Source organism: Naegleria gruberi (genome assembly GCF_000004985.1).
Source record: "Naegleria gruberi genomic scaffold NAEGRscaffold_50, whole genome shotgun sequence".
In the NCBI taxonomy this organism is placed as follows: Eukaryota; Heterolobosea; class Eutetramitea; order Acrasida; family Naegleriidae; genus Naegleria; species Naegleria gruberi.
Window position 1 is genome coordinate 480143 of NW_003163277.1, and position 16658 is coordinate 496800.

Consider the following 16658-nt stretch of genomic DNA (forward strand, 5'->3'; position numbering starts at 1 on the left):
CATCATTAATATAATAGTAATAATAGTAATTTTATGTGGAAGTTTATCATTATGGAATTTGATAGTAATTTTGATATTGGAAAAATTCAAGTTGGTGAATCATCAGAACACACCATTATTTTTTACCATCATTTTTACAATAGTATTTGTGGATTTTAATTTGAGAATAGTGGCTAATATCTTCCAATGTACTATCAGAAATTCAAATGTGGCTCGATATTTGGACAAATACTTAGTGAAACAACAAGATAATGAATAAACAGGTAGAAATGGATTGTTGTCCATCTATCATGTTGTTTTTATTGTTTAAATAATATATTGAAGGAAGAAGAAGCCTTAGGAGGCAAATAAACTCCTTTTTTTTGGTGTTGAATTTCTTTCTAACTACTGGTGATATTGGAATAGAAACCACACCAACATGCATACCAAACTCAATACTTGTAAACACTCTTTCTTCTTGCAATTTACGCAAGATACTTTTTATGCTATGGTTCCACTTCTCAGCAATACCATTAGCCTGGGGTCTTCCTGACGGGACATATTTCCATGAACATCCAGTAGCTTTAACAAAATCATCAATAATTTTGCTTTTGAACTCACCACCATTATCCGTGAGCAAACTTCTCTAAAACCGATTCAGCACGATTCTTGATTGTGAAACGTTGGATATCCATTTTAAGGAATCATCAATTATTTAAGGAGCACTGCTTGTTGGTGGTGGGATATTTGTGAATAAATGAATTGAACTAACTAAGAGGGAGGTAAACCACATGGCTGAATCAATATTGGTTCGATATTTGGAGCTCACTTCAATGTAGTAGGATCCCTCAAATAAAAGTTGCTGTATGAGTACACGTTCGACTTCTTGTCGTGTGACAGAGTTGGAATCTCTCAAATCTGATTTTAATCCAATAACGACAACTTCTGCATACTTTTTTCTGTTATCTCTGTAAGCTAATAATCCCTGAATGATAGAATCAAATGATGACCTATTTGTAATATCAAAAGTAATGAATATAGCACTCAGAGGATCAAATAATTGAGGACAATAGTAAAATATCTTATCATTCCATTCCCAAATTTGACTCTTCACACGAAACATTTCACCAAAATTCAAAAACTTTGTTTTGAAAGAATGTTCCTCATATGGAGGATTATCACTAAAGGGCACTTCAGAGAATGAATTCAAGAAATTAGTTTTTCCAGTTTTTTGTTTTCCCAAAATCAAAGCCTTATGTGTAAAGAGATTCTTCTCATACTTTGGGTTCTTCTTCTTACTTATTCTTATTGATTGAACTGTTGGATCATTACATTCAAGGCCCAATATCTCACTTCTTTGATACTTGGCTTGAGAAATCAACGTGAAAGGAATATTAAATTTTGAAAAGTACAATTTCAATAACTGAGAATATTCCAAATAATCTCTACTATCCAATTTGAAAATTCCCTTCTCACTAGCATCATGTTTCCGCATCACTTGTTGAGCCAAATTAAATACAAAATTTCTCATCATGTAACGAAGACAATTTCTTCCCAGCCTCTTTCCGAACAAATCATCAAAAGAATTAACCTGTTCATTCGCATCATCATGAATACAATCATAAAGCCAACACTCCTTCATGTGATGAGAAATTAACGGCCAAGCAAAAGTGTTCCTCCACTCCGAACAAACAAATCCAATGGAAAGTACAATTTCAATCATATCTAGGAATGAAAAACATTCCTTGATTATTTCCAATGGTAATTCACGATAGAGAGGAGAGAGAAAATTTGCTTTCGTGGATTCGGAACCTGTGCCATCATCCTCCATTAGTTATTTTTTTTAATTTAATAAAATCAAAATTTGTTTTTTAATATTGTTAAATTTATTTTAAATTAAATTCCAAATATTTATTTAGTATTTATTTAGTATTTATATTGTTTTAATGGTTGAGATTGGATTGTTTCAAAAGATCATTCTTTGATTTGAGAATAGAGTCAAAGGATGAATATTCTGAGGTGAGAACTAATCTTGAATAGGTATCTTGTAAATTCATAACTACTTCATTCTTTAGAGTGTCGATACATTCATTGATTCTTGTATTGAGTGGTGATTTGCTTTTTTCATTGGAAAGTTCAACATCTTTCGAATCGAATTCTTTGACTATTGAAACCAAGTTGTTTCTTAAATGTGATGGAATGTTCACTTCATTCACACTTCCAACTTTGATATAGTTATCAAATAATTTGGAAAAGAATGAATTTAGCTCTTTGATTCTTCCATTTTGTAAAACATTTTCATTTTGTTTCAGAAAAGAGAAGAGGTGAATATTTTCTAATGAAAATTCCTTCTTACAAAACCATTCCATCAATGAATAGCCCTCCTTATTGTCCATAAATGAAACCAATTCAGAAAATTCTTCATTGGAATCTTTTGATTTTCTTATTTTGGAAATAAGCAACACTAATAAGGAATAACCTCCAAACACAAAACAATAACTTGCTAAATATAAAATTTCAAACGCCATTGAAATAGAATCATTAGCAATAACTCTCTTTGGTGATGAAATTCCTGATAATCCAATAATTTGATTACAAGCAAGGAAAATAAAACAAAAAACAAATAAAATCATTTCAACTCTAAAGTAAAGTGGTGAATCAACTCTTGAATACCAATTTGTGATGTGATTTGCTGGTAATTTGATAAAATTTGTCTTTTTCTTCTTATCCATATTTGTAATATTTGCAATAATTTCTTCCTTTTTGAGAAGAAACGATATTGTATAATCCATAATAATTAACCCAATAATTACCAAACAAATTGATAGAATGATACAAGTAAATGAAATGGATACTATATAGGTATACTCTGTGCCAGTAATTACTTTCGTTCTCACTAAAATACACCACAAAGTCCAATACATTATGTTTACAATGAAACTGGAACCTAAAATCAATAACATTGATTTTGTGGAGAGGAAATGTTTCACAATCAAGAGCAATTTCTCACCTTCCTTACTATTTGACTTGGAGAAGACGGCCAATTTGTGATAGAAATATTTCAATAACTCAAATCTTGAAATTTGATACAAATATGAAATAAAAGCCATTATCGTGATTGAATTTACAATAATTGTAATGATATTTGACAAGATATTGACTGCTAAATCACCATATTCCCATGAAACTGTACTCGATTGTGAGCTATTTACTTCAACTTGTCCTGAAAGCAAAACACTCTTCTGAACAATCAATAACAATGCAGTTTGAATTAAAAGTGCAGTAATTCCAATAAATGGAGTGACGAATCGACTCTTCACTGGTTGATAATTTCTGAAAACAATCAACAAGGTCAATAAAACACAGGAAATGATGAAGAAAATACTTCCATATACGATTTGAGTGACATAGACACTTTCCAACTCTTTTGCCTGTGCTGAGCTTGATCTTGTTGTGTTATATTCAACAAATGCAGAGAATAAGGTGGTGTGGTTGCATTGACATTGTACAATAGTTGAGCTTTCTGAAACAAGTTCACATCCATTGGATTCCCATGATTCTGTTGTTTCATTCCAATATTTACATGAAATGGAATAGTTTAAACTTGTATTCAAAGTAGCTGTAATTGACAATGAGAGGGTGAATGGTTTAGTCAAGTCTTTGATTTCTAATTGAGATCCTTCTTTGAAAATTGAAAATTCTGCAAATGATGAAAGGGAATTTGCCATTGAATAATTGTCTGGTCTGATATTTTTGGAATATTTGATTAAAGACATGCCTAATTGTTTCGAATAACCATTATAAGTATTCAACACGTTATCAACATCAACCTTAACATCTTGTAAATCAAAACTTCCAGAAAGAGTTTTTTCACTTTTGATAAAGTTTGATGTAACAATTTCCACATTATTAGAACGGAATAGCCTGTTAGAAATGGAATTCTTATTCGAATCAGAAAGGATAACTGGTGGCTCACCAATAATTGCCATTATTGAAACATGATTATAAATAGTGGACACATTGTAGTTTCCAGTGTTGAATAGATTAGTAGCTGTCGTAAGAATGTTTGATAAATCAGTTGAGGAAACAACTTTTTCCTTGACAAAACCAAATGAATTGTACTGATTCTTATACGAATCTGTTAAATTGGCACAGAATGACTCAAATTTGAGCGCAACTTCTAAACTTGCCTCCAAATTTGATTGAGCAATCTTTTTAAGTGTGTCAATTGTAGAAGATGGATTTTGAAGTGGAATTTCCAAAGACTTGACAATTTCTATTGCAAGAGAACTATCTGAAACTGTTTCAGTAAATACAGAATCGTAAGGAGCAATCATAGCAAGGATGGAATCTGATTTTAATCTTTCCAATAAATAGAGCTTGGAATCAGGATAGGGATACATTGAAATATCTCCATTTACAACTTGATGGTATTCGAAACCTTGGGAGTCCTTCATGAACACAAGCATTGTAATGTTAGTAGTAAAGTAAGGAAGATAAATAGAATCAATAAGCCCAACATTATCATAATATTGAGTGACTCTAACGTTGGTCTTTTCTTTGTATTGGAAACCAAGTGCATAATTGAATGGATACATCTTCGAATTGGCTGCTATCCAAGGATAAACACTAAATCTAACAAGAGTTTTGAGCGAGTAAACTAAAGATGAATTTGTGCCAATAATTGAGAAAGTATTTCCACTTGGTAAAGGACCTGAATAAATTGGAATTGTCTCCTCTAAGCTAAATGAATTATTATTTCCCCTAAAACTTGAGCTAGTAAGTACAAACTTGAAAGTTAAAGAATCATCATAAGTAGAAAATGATCCAGAAAATGATATTATTGGGTTAAATTTGATGGTATTGTTTCCATCAAACTCAACAGTGGTGATCCCACTACTTTCTAATAATGTAGAATTTCCACTCAACTTCAAGCTGTAACTAACTGTGAATGAACAATTTGTTTGGCAATCTATCACCTTGGAACTATTGAAAATATTCTCAGCTCCCAAAACAAGACTATTCAAACTATGGTCCTTGTTCTTGATGAAATAAGAAGGGAACCCATATTTGGTAATACCTGGTTCTTGGATAGTGACTGTGAAATATAGAGTATTAGAAACTCTTGCTGGATATTGAGAGTGAGTTTTGAAACCTTGAACCGAAAACAAATAAGCTGTTCTCACCTTCATCAAATCTTTGAAATATGTCAAGTTGAATAATGGTTGACTTGAAGAGCTAGGACAATCAATGCAAACCCAATTCACAGTAAAAGTTTGGAATTCAGAGGTGATTAAGGATTGATTATTCATATCAAAGGCATCAAGCTGTAAAATCAGATTATCGCCCTTCTCCACTTGAAAACTATTTGAGGGTAATGAGATTAGAATAGGATTAGTGTTGATAGAACAGTTGTTGCCATAGAAACCGCTGTTACAAGTACAGTTATCAGGTAGATTACATTGCCCATTGCCTGAGCAAACACTTGTCGAATTAAAGAGAACTCCATTACAGAAATAGTCTTGACAAGCTTTGCCGTAGAACCCTGTCTTACAATTACACGAATCTGGGCCAGAACAATTTCCATTTCCAGAACAGACATTGGTACCATTACTATTAATACCAAAGCACTTGTAATATTGACAATTATTTCCATAATATCCCTCGGAACATGTGCAATTGTTTAAGGAAGAACAGTTTCCTCTTGCTAAGCATACTTGAGAATTATTATACGAAAGTCCAGAACAAGTATGAATACTACAATCATAGCCAAGAAAACCTTGCGAGCATGTGCAATTGTTTGGAGAAGAACAATTACCATTGCCTGAACAAACCATTGAATCATTCTTCAACTTGCCAAAACAATTAACAAAACTTTCACATTCATTTCCATACCATCCATCATTACAAACACAATTATTATACGAAACACATTTACCATGATAGCTACAAGCATCAGTGGCATTCTTCTTGTAACAAATTGGTTGATCACAATTGTTTCCATTGTACATTACTGGACCAGTTTTACCAGCAGGGAAAATATCCTGTCTCCAACAAACTAATCCATAAGAATCATAAATAATCAAATTCTTATCCGTGGTCATGATAAATCTGAAAGGCCCAACACCACCACTACATGATGACAAAATGGTTGAGTAGACATTTGTTGGATTATGAAGAGTAAACGCTCCAGTATTATTATTCAATCTCATATTGTAAGAACCAGATCCCTGCCACGTGTTAGATGCCCAATCAGCAGCACCATTCAATTGGTAGGTTACCAAGTTACCATCAGTTTGAAGAACAACAAATTCATCGCTCTGTGGATTGTATATTGCCACACCATTTTGAATAGTTCCATTGATGGACGAGTGCATATAGTTTCCAGACGAAAGATCGAGACATTCACAAGAATTTTGACCTTTACAGATACCATTACCTCCACAAACTTGTAAATCGGTTGGGTGTTTGCCAAAACATGTAAACGCTGTTGAGTAATCTACTCCAAGATGGAGCACAATTAATAACAACACAACAAGGTAAAATTTCATATTTTTTTTTGATACTGACAACCTGTCAAACAGAGCCAACTGTATGAGAGGTTACGCCATTGTATTATTATTCATTTGTATTAAATGACCTTTTTTGAGTTTAACTTACTTAAAAATCAATTTACACCAAGTGTCATTCAATATGTAATTGGTTGAATACTTGTTTTAAATATCAAACAAAGCTGTTTGGATGAAGCATTTGTAATGTGGAAAGGAAGAAAATCATTATAACATAGAAACGAATTAATCATCATACATATCAGAATATCTGTATCCAATTTCACTGTTTCCTTTCCATAGAGTGCAACACTGATTCCACAAATTAGTACAATCAAGTACAGGGAATAATCTATGTTGATAACAGCAAACATATTGGAATGCAGTACCTATCCAGTTAGGAAGGCCTATTCTTTTAGTCTCATGCATGATATCTGATTCAGGGTTAGATCTGTAACAGCAACAACTAGTGGCACACCAACATGCAAGAATACCACATCCATTACAACAACCACAAGCCCTACTAAAGCAACAATGTTTTGTATAGTTCTTATCTAAAAATCCACACCTAGTAATCTGCTGCATTTTGTAATCCATTTCTTCTTTTAAATTTTCGATAAGGATTGTTGGAAAAGTTGGAAATATGATTTTGTGATGAGAGACCTTAGCTGATTCTCTCTTAAAGTATATACTCTCAAAGTTGATAGATATTGAGTTGTCAATTTGAGAGGAAGCAAATATGTTATTCTTAATTTCAATTCCATGTTTGTTAAAGAGAGCTTGTCTGATAGAATCAGATAAATTTAGTTTTGAGTAGTATATATGTTTGTAGAATTGTTTTAAAAATTCCAATCGTTGCTTATCATTCATTGTTTCAACAGATGCCAACGTTAGAAATTGAGGAAGAATAGTTCCATTAACCTTAGTATCTGTGAGAAGTTGCGTATTGGGAGGGAATTTCACTCTACCACTAATTAATCTATCTCTGTAATTTTTGATAATGTTTTCTCTGACAATCATAAAATTTCTTTGCTCAGCTGGCGTTAATGATTTAATATGTCTGAGATTTTCCTTTTCAAATATTTCTTTCAAATCTATCATAGAAGATTCCATTCGTGGTATGATTTTGTACCTAAATAACAAGTACAAGAGTATTTTACATATATATAAAGATTGACCACTTTCAAAGTTGGTTTCCATACTAAATATTTTTCGGTAGTCATGTGTGATGGATCCATGCTTGAATTCAATTTCATCTCTCTTAATATTCCTCATATATCTTGGGCGAAACACCTTATTCGAAATAAACAGAGAACTTTCTCTGCACAAGCGAGAGTGGAAGCCAATTGGGTATGCAGTCGCAAAGTGAATGTGTAAAATCATTCTTCCATATAATCTAAATGGATTCACTCTCTTATTCACAAGAAAATGTTTACTACACCAATGAGTGTATAAATCATGGAGTGTGACATGTTTCTTCAGAATATCTTGTTCATTCTCGTTATTTCCAAATAGATGATATAATTTACATTGTTTTCCATTTTTTGGAACGTTTGATTTAGAAAGAATATCGCTCACATTTACTGCCTTAGTTTTATCTACAATATCCTCCAACGTGTCCAATAATAGAGAGCTGTTAGCCCCTGACAATTCAACTTCAACCTCAAACTCACTATCAGATAATTGATTCATACTCTTTCCAAATATCTTTCTCATTGCCTTCATAAATGGAGGCAAAATCTCTTCAGGTTTCACATCCATGTCCACCATACTATTCACTCTCAATCGGTTCGGAATGAATATCTGAAAGTACAATCGAGGTAAATAAACATTTCCAATTCGTTTCAATAAATTTTCATTTCTAATAGTTTCCTTCCCTGATGTGTTAATATTATTTAATCCAACGTCAGAATTCTCTAATTTCCCATCCATCTCCTGATCATGCTGATAACAGTAACAACAACCATCAAATAAATTATAATAATATTTGCACGTATATTTCAAGGCTTGCAATTCGTAGGCACCTCTATTCGGACAGTAGGAAAGAATTGTCTCGATGGAATCATGATCCAAATTAATTAATTGTGATTCAGCCGTGATAGGATCGGTTGCAATATTTGTACCCTCTTCTCCAATGATTATTGGATGATGTTGGGCCAACATTTTGGTCGGCAATCAATGAGCTAATTTTTTACATGATATTTTAATTTCGCATCCAGAACAATGCAACAAATTTGATAGCAAAACTGAAGGAAGTGTTAGGTGCATGTGTAAACGTCGAAATGTTTAGTGAATGGAGAACATAGTACCAATTTCACCCTTGCATCTTTTGAGAAAGTACCTTAATCTTAGTGTTTAATTAGCTCAGTAGGGAGAGCACGGGACTACGGCCCATTAAAAGTTGATATCCCGGGGCCATAGGTTCGATTCCTATATTAAACGTTTTAGAGACAGTATCATTAATGAATACTTTGAGTTTTCTGAAATTTTTAAATCCAATGTGCTTTAATCCAGTTTACCGATTCTACAGAATAATAATAATTTCTCGTACTACATGAATGTAATAGAAATATCTGCAATGTTCGAAATATTATGATTCCAATTGAAAAAGTTCAACTCACACAATAGATCTATTTATTAAAAGCTATTTGGCTTACTGAAAGTAACCAATCCTCCAAATCTTCTAAGCTTTTTTCAAACAGCTTCAAATTATTCTCGAAGGATTCTTCAAGAATCAAGAATAAAACAACGCGACGAATAGAAAAAAATGACTCAAAAGAAAACTACACAACAACCAGCAGCAAAGAAAGGAGGAAAAAAGGGTGGAGATGATGATATGGCCTTCCTGATGGAAATGCAAAAGCAAAACGAAAAGGTTATCGAAAAACAAAAGAAAGCCGAAGAAAAGAAGAAGAATGCTACACCAGCAGCATCAGATTCTACTCCGCAAGCTAACGTTAAGAAGACTTATCCAAGCGAACAAACAAAACCAGAACCAACAGTGCCAATTAAATACTTGTTCAAAGACAACAAATATCCACAAGGTGAAATTATGGAATATGCTCAAGATTTTAACAAATTTAGAACATCATCAAAGGAACATCAACAAAAGGACGAAATGTTTGACCACGTCGTTCAAGAAGCTAGACAAGCTGCTGAAGTACACAGAACTGCTAGACAATGGTTCCAAGGATATGTTAAACCAGGTATGAGAGTTATTGATGCTGCTGAAGCATTGGAAAATAAGGCCAGAGAATTAATTGAAGCTAACGGTATTAATGCTGGTATTGCTTTCCCATTGGGTTGTTCAATGAATAATTGTGCTGCTCACTATACTCCAAATGGTGGAGATGAAACAATTATTACTGCTAATGATATTATCAAATTCGATCTCGGATTACATATTAATGGACGTATTATTGATTGTGCTTGGACTATGTATTGGGATGATAAATTCAAGCCATTGGCTATGGCTGCAAAGGAAGCTACAAACATGGGTATTAAAACTGCTGGTATTGATGTCAGAATGAGTGATATTGGTGCTTCTATTCAAGAAGTTATGGAATCCTATGAAGTGGAATTAAACGGAAAGACTTACCCAGTTAAATGTGTTGCCAACTTGAATGGTCACTCAATTGAAAGATATAAGATCCATGCTGGTAAGACTGTACCAATTGTAAAGAATAATGATAACACAAAGATGGAAGAAAATGAATTTTATGCTATTGAAACTTTCGGTTCAACTGGTAGAGGTCATGTTGATCATGAAGGTGTCTGTTCACACTACATGAGAGATTTTGATAAAAAGATTCCATCAGGAGATTTAAAGACACAAAAAGCTCGTGACTTACTCAAGACTATTGAAACTAACTTTAGTACACTTGCTTTCTGTAGAAGATATTTGGATAGACTCGGAGAAGATAAATACATGGTAGCTCTCAAGAGTTTAGTCAATGCAGGTGTTGTCAATGAATATCCACCATTGTGTGACGTTAAGGGATCTTACACTTCTCAATATGAACACACCATTGTTCTCAGACCAACATGCAAAGAAGTCATCAGTAGAGGAACTGATTATTAATTCATTCACCTAATATCATAAACTATTTTATTTATTTTACTATTTTCATCATTTAGTAGAATATATATTAATGAACTTGAATTAATATTCAAAGCCAATATCTAAGTAATCAATTCAATCAAAACTGAACACGTTTTCTTCAATCAATTAATATTCTATTTCAAGAACCAATTAATTTCTTACTTCTAAATATTAAAAAAATGCAACAACAGCTTGATCAGCTCATCAACACTTGCACACCAAAGGATTTAACTTGGAAGAGCCCTGCTCTGTTCTTATCTCTTTTTTTATTCTCCAAATACTATCCATCATCAACAAAACAACATCCCTACACTACTCAAGATGTTGTAAAAGTTCCATTCCAAAATACTACAGTTTCCTATCAGAAGTTTATTACCACTTCCGAGGATGTCAGAATTATCAGATTTAAAGTTGATTCGGAACTTTCTTTAACTGATGATCAAATATTCCAAGTATTATCATTGGAAATTCATCCATCGGAGAGATCTTTATACACGCTTAGTAAGCAATGGGGAAGAACTATTGTTGTTCAGAGGGAAATTCATCTTTCTAAACCAGTTTCTCCTTTAAAGAGATGTTTGAAAGTGGCAAGATTCGTTTTAGGAACTTTGGGTGTGCTCTATTCAGGTGTTTATGCTAAACAATTGATTGATTCAAGAAGAAACAATTAAATTGCAATTTTAATCGACATAAATCTCAATAAATTATAATCAATTTGTTAATAAATATTTGAATTCAATCTATTTGATATTAAATATTTAAATAATTCAACAAATGATTGAAAAATCAAAATTTAAAAAAATGCTTTCACGTATTGGAAGAATTTCGCTCGGGGGAGCCTTTTCATCATGGAAGGTTAATAATTATCAACATCATGGAAAGATTTTGCGAAAGAATTTAATGATGAATAATTCTTCAATAATATTAAATAAGAAACAATTTTCTACATGTTTAATTCCGAGAGTTAATGATTTGTCTAAATTTGAAACAGATATTCACAACTTCTTTTTAAAGAGGAATCAAATTATGGAGAATGAAAACTTGAAGCAACATTATGAAAGTGTTGTCTTGTCATTATTGGATTGTCCAACAGATATTAAATATAACAAATCTACATATTTTGTAGCTGGGTTTATTATGGAATGCATTCAAATTTTGAATTTGGAAAAGGATCGTCAATATTTGCTATTGAAAGCTATTGATATTTTGAATGCTGGAAAATATACTACTGAAATGGAAATTAGTCAAAAGAATGCTCTCCTAGTGCAAATTGCTACCACATTACATGATGTAGATATGATGAAGAAGGCATTTGATAATTATTTCAAATTTATCAAGACACAATTAGTTGAATATAAAAAGACAAAGAAACCAATTCAAATAGCTTTGGATGATTTGGCTGTTGGTTTCAGTTGTGCTCCTCATGTTGGAGCCTATGCTGAGATGGCTTTATTGGGAGATTTAATTGTTGATGTGTTTAATGCACCACATGTTTTGGAATTTTTCAATGATCAAGCTAATTCTGAACAACAAACTGATTATTCTGCAATTTACAAATTATTGAAAGCTTATCCAGTACCTAACGAACCAATTCAATCATTTGATATTTGTAAATTTAAACCAACTAGTTGTGTCTTCAAAATGCAATCCATGGTCTGTTCAATCAATTCCGATAAGGAAGAATCAATACCGAATGATTTTGATCCAATTCCATTAGATTCAGACCAATTATTGGAAATTCACCAATGGTAAGTTTTATTAAGGACATTTGAACCAACTCTCTACTTAGGGGTAACGTTGTTTTATGGTTCCATCACATTGTCTTGTCAGGTATCATTGGAGACAATAAGATTTTCCTCTATGGTTATGCAGATATTGAAGGAATGGATGAAAAGAATAATGGATCTCCAACTACCAACAGTCTTCTCTCTCAAATCAGTCAAGCCATAACTGATGAAGAAATGAAAACTAAAATTACCAAACTGTTGGAAGAAGGCAAAGAAACAGATGCTGAAACAGTTGAAAATTGCACACTCGAATCTCAATTCCAACTCGAATCAATAGATGATGATACTAATTCAGATACTGACATTACCCATTGGAAAGGCATTCACAAAAAGACCATCACTGAAAAACGTACCAGTGGAGATGTTATTAGAATTATAACAACATATAGTGTTGATTTATCAATGGTTGAATTGAAATAAATTCATTCCTCTACAACATCTTAATATCCATCTAATAGTATCCTCAATCAACTTAATAGATAACATTATCCAATTAATGAATGATAGCAGTCAAACATCAACAATTAATATCCATGCTCTTCATTTGGCAACAAAGACTTTTCATCTAAAAGCAAAGAGACAACAAAAAGTCGTCAATCGCATTTTAGCTTCACTGCAGACATCAAGTCGTCATCAGTTACATTTTCTCAACTGTCACTGAAAACATTTCACTCACATCAATAATCAAAAATCACAAACAAAAAAAAATACATCAACAACACACAAATGCCAAAACTCACACAAGAACAATTATCTGATGCTGAAGATGCCTTCAGATTATTCGACAAGGATAGTGACGGAAAGATCCCAATTGAGGAATTAGGTAAATTGATTAGAGTTTGTGGTAAAAATCCATCCAACAAGGATGTTGAAAAATGTTCTCAAGAAATTGATCCATCCAAGTTGGGATATTTCACATTCTCCCAATTGACTTCAATCTTGGAATCTAAAACATTTGTTGCTGACAATGAACAAAGAGTTAGAGAATGTTTCAAAATTTTCGATAGAGATGGAACTGGTTATGCTCCATTGACTGAAATTCGTTATGCTTTGGTCAATTTGGGAACTGGTTCTGATAACTTATCAAGTGAACAAGCTGATGAAATTTTCAAGAGTGCTGAAACTGATGATTCTGGTAATCTTAATTATTCAATGTTTGTTAACTTTTTAATGCCATCTAAATTTTAAACAATATTGAGACTTGTATAAAACAAGTGCAATAAAAAACAACAATATGAATTTGTACAATAGTTTTTTGATTATTTGTATTTGTATTTATGTTTATGTGTTTGTGTAGTGTGTTTTGTGAAAATATATATTAGCAAGACGGTGGAAAATAGAATATTAAATATTTATGAAATGATGATAATATTGATGAATTATTGTAGTGGAAAGCCACTGATCGGAATTGTCCTGTACAGATAAATAATATGTATTCTGGTTATTTCGCACAGCTATTTATTGGGAAGAAATTGTACTCTCATTGTCATGACCTCTAGGATGACAGAATAGAAAACAAAAAGATGTGTAAAAATGAAAGAATTCAGTATTTTGTTACCTCTAAAAACATTAACGCTCTGATCATTACAATGAAGGAAAGCAATGACCTCTATTCGAAAGAAGGTGGCCAACTACCTTCCTAAACAATGAACAAATTTTACAAAGTTTAAAATTTCCCAATATCATAAATCACTAGGTGAAACTACTTACTTGAGTTCAAACATTCAAGCTTCTTACAGTTGAATAAGTAGTTGGTAGATCAGATTTGAACATCTTTTCAAAGATTTTTAGGCGCATTGCTGATGGCATTTGTCTATCAATGTTTTAACAAAATTAAAAGCTTCACCGTACAATTCATCAACCCAATTAGTTCAACTCTTTGGCAAGTTTCTTAAATTCTATGAATGCAATCAACACCTTTCAAATAACATAGACAGAATTGCCCATTCTATTAATACAACGAATTACACAATCACGATTAAACCATAAGCATGCAAACGCTTCTATTTTAGATTTGTGAAATCACGTTTCGTCTCTTTCTCATTCCCTTTTAAACTAATTAGAAACCTTGATTACAAGTCAAATATTAAAAAAAAATGGGACAGTTTTCATCCAGTATTGCACCTCCACCAAGCAGAATATGTAGCACACCATCGGTAATTGACATTAAAAAACTTCTCCAAAAACCTCTCCACAAATTAACAAATCTCGAACTAGTTGTTTTGTGTAAACATTACAAATTCGAAAGTGAGAAAGTAAAACAAGCTCTGGAGAAGAATGCCAAATTTAATGGAGCAGATTATGATAAACTTTGTAAAATGAAAACAAAGGAAGAGATTGAAGTGGAGAAGGAAAGATTGATCGATGTTGTGAATAAGTATGTAAATGATGAAGGAGAATCCAAGTTCTTTGTTTATCAAGTTGTGATTGCAAAGTTTGAGGATGAGAGAAAGTTATTCTTCATGAAAGAAGACAAAAGTGTTTCATCAAATAGCGAATCTGAAAGTGAAGTGGATTCCAATAATCCAACCACTACAAGTACTTTCCTAAAGTTATGTAATAATAGTACTAGGCCATATGTTAACTCTGAATCTTCTGGTGTAGAGAATGAAAATCAAGAATATGATGTTCAAATTCCAATAGAAAGCTGGAGATTATCACAAGCCGAATTTAAAGGAGTTGAGCTAGCCAAGAAAAAGATTAGAGCATACCTTAAAGAATTCAACACTACACCAGAGAAGCTTGGATATAGTGAAAGTTTAGATTTGGAAGCTCAAAGATATGTCTGTGAAGACAGATTCATGCATTTTCACTTTGTTCGTCCTACAATGAAGAAAAATTCAAGAATTGTTTCCAATATTCCAGCAGTTGTGAGCGTCAAGTTGTTGGTTTCATCTTTAAGAAAACACGAATTAACCAAGAAGGCAATGGCTACATTCGCAGACATTCTTAATGTAAATAATTATGGAGTTGTTCACACAGGAATCTTAATTGGAGAATGGAAAATTGAATGGTATGATAATTCATTGGTGAGAGTTGAGTGCGATTCTGACCAGAAACTTGATGCTAATAATACCATTGCAGCCATTGATATTGGAGAAATTGCTGGAGCTGACAATGTCAAGAAGGCATTCGAATTGATTACAAAAATTTCATGCAATTACAATGCAACCAAGAATTATTCATTATTAGGGGCTAATTGCCAACATTTCGTTTCAGATTTATTAGAGGCATTGAATTTGACACTTCCAGTGAGTGAATCTTTCAAAATTTATTTTGACAAATTGAAAAGAGGAGAAACTGACAGAACTTTCTTTGTGAATGAAAATTTGGCAACATTATTTAAAACATGCAACATTACAAACCCTTATATTGGTTTGAAGAACATTACATTCGAGAATAGAAAATCGTTGGATGAATTTTGTCATTTTCTTGAACATATCAAATATTTTGACATTGAGGCAGGTCAAAGTGATTTTTGGCTTTTGAAGGCATTTGATAGGTCATTTGTTTTGGTTGGGGAGGATGAAATTTGTCTTACTTTTGATTCTACAGGAGTCAAAGAGAATGGATTCTTCACAACTAATGGAGGAAGAGATCAAGATTCCATCACTCATATTAAGTACAGTGTTAAAGATGTTGATTTCAGTGATTGTGTATTAAAGAGGTAATAAATGATTGTTAGTGCCACTCTTTCAACAATTGCTCAATTACTTTGGTGATAAAAGAATAATTGAGCAATTGTTGTTAAGAATTTGTTATAGATAATAATATTTATAATTCAGATATTAAGGTGAATGAATGGCTACGGCCATATCACGATGAATGCACCTCATCCCAACGATTTGAGAAGTTAAGCATCGTCGAGCCACATCAGTACTGAGGTTGGAGACAACTTGGGAACCTGTGGTGCTGTAGTCTTTTTATTCCATTTTCCTTGACCGTGGTTTCATTAGAATGCTCAAAAGGTCCGATCACGTTTAACGTGAAAAAGACAGCAGATGATCAAAATACATGATACAATCTAAAAAAATGGGCAACACGTCAAGTATTATTAGATTCTCTGAAGAAATCAGTCCACCCAGTGATGAGATTGAAGAGGCAGAGGCAAAACCTCTTCGAGAATGTAGCAATAGGGACTTGTTTTGTTTATGTATTCATTACAATTTCAAGAACGATACTGTCATAAATGCTGTAACAATGAACAATGATTTTTATGGAAAGTTATTCGAAAGGTTGGTA

At 32.6% G+C, this 16658-nt stretch overlaps 8 protein-coding genes and 1 non-coding gene across 9 annotated transcripts; 6 read left to right on the forward strand and 3 right to left on the reverse strand.

Annotated features, from left to right (window-relative positions):
- Window positions 1-694: 694 nt before the first annotated feature.
- NAEGRDRAFT_72057 (rab family member) lies at window positions 695-1810 on the reverse strand (the record flags this gene model as incomplete). Its single annotated transcript, XM_002672952.1, has 1 exon — window positions 695-1810. One exon carries the CDS (start codon window positions 1808-1810, stop codon window positions 695-697), a length of 1116 nt encoding a protein of 371 aa, XP_002672998.1.
- A 112-nt stretch (window positions 1811-1922) lies between these two features.
- NAEGRDRAFT_72058 (uncharacterized protein) lies at window positions 1923-6530 on the reverse strand (the record flags this gene model as incomplete). Its single annotated transcript, XM_002672953.1, has 1 exon — window positions 1923-6530. One exon carries the CDS (start codon window positions 6528-6530, stop codon window positions 1923-1925), a length of 4608 nt encoding a protein of 1535 aa, XP_002672999.1.
- Window positions 6531-6773: 243 nt separating this feature from the next.
- On the reverse strand, window positions 6774-8690 carry NAEGRDRAFT_72059 (uncharacterized protein; the record flags this gene model as incomplete). Its single annotated transcript, XM_002672954.1, has 1 exon — window positions 6774-8690. One exon carries the CDS (start codon window positions 8688-8690, stop codon window positions 6774-6776), a length of 1917 nt encoding a protein of 638 aa, XP_002673000.1.
- Window positions 8691-8880: 190 nt separating this feature from the next.
- Window positions 8881-8969, forward strand: NAEGRDRAFT_t548. Its single transcript has one exon. It is a non-coding gene; the product is annotated as a tRNA-Arg (tRNA).
- A 412-nt stretch (window positions 8970-9381) lies between these two features.
- On the forward strand, window positions 9382-10608 carry NAEGRDRAFT_44726 (uncharacterized protein; the record flags this gene model as incomplete). The annotated part of the gene is made up of 1 exon (XM_002672873.1): window positions 9382-10608. One exon carries the CDS (start codon window positions 9382-9384, stop codon window positions 10606-10608), a length of 1227 nt encoding a protein of 408 aa, XP_002672919.1.
- A 200-nt stretch (window positions 10609-10808) lies between these two features.
- Window positions 10809-11300, forward strand: NAEGRDRAFT_72061 (uncharacterized protein; the record flags this gene model as incomplete). Its single annotated transcript, XM_002672874.1, has 1 exon — window positions 10809-11300. One exon carries the CDS (start codon window positions 10809-10811, stop codon window positions 11298-11300), a length of 492 nt encoding a protein of 163 aa, XP_002672920.1.
- Window positions 11301-11430: 130 nt separating this feature from the next.
- Window positions 11431-12836, forward strand: NAEGRDRAFT_72062 (uncharacterized protein; the record flags this gene model as incomplete). Its single annotated transcript, XM_002672875.1, has 2 exons — window positions 11431-12377; window positions 12419-12836. 2 exons carry the CDS (start codon window positions 11431-11433, stop codon window positions 12834-12836), a joined length of 1365 nt encoding a protein of 454 aa, XP_002672921.1.
- A 306-nt stretch (window positions 12837-13142) lies between these two features.
- NAEGRDRAFT_72063 (uncharacterized protein) lies at window positions 13143-13604 on the forward strand (the record flags this gene model as incomplete). Its single annotated transcript, XM_002672876.1, has 1 exon — window positions 13143-13604. One exon carries the CDS (start codon window positions 13143-13145, stop codon window positions 13602-13604), a length of 462 nt encoding a protein of 153 aa, XP_002672922.1.
- A 908-nt stretch (window positions 13605-14512) lies between these two features.
- NAEGRDRAFT_72064 (uncharacterized protein) lies at window positions 14513-16087 on the forward strand (the record flags this gene model as incomplete). The annotated part of the gene is made up of 1 exon (XM_002672877.1): window positions 14513-16087. The coding sequence occupies one exon, from the start codon at window positions 14513-14515 to the stop codon at window positions 16085-16087; it is 1575 nt and encodes a 524-aa protein (XP_002672923.1).
- Window positions 16088-16658: the final 571 nt, after the last annotated feature.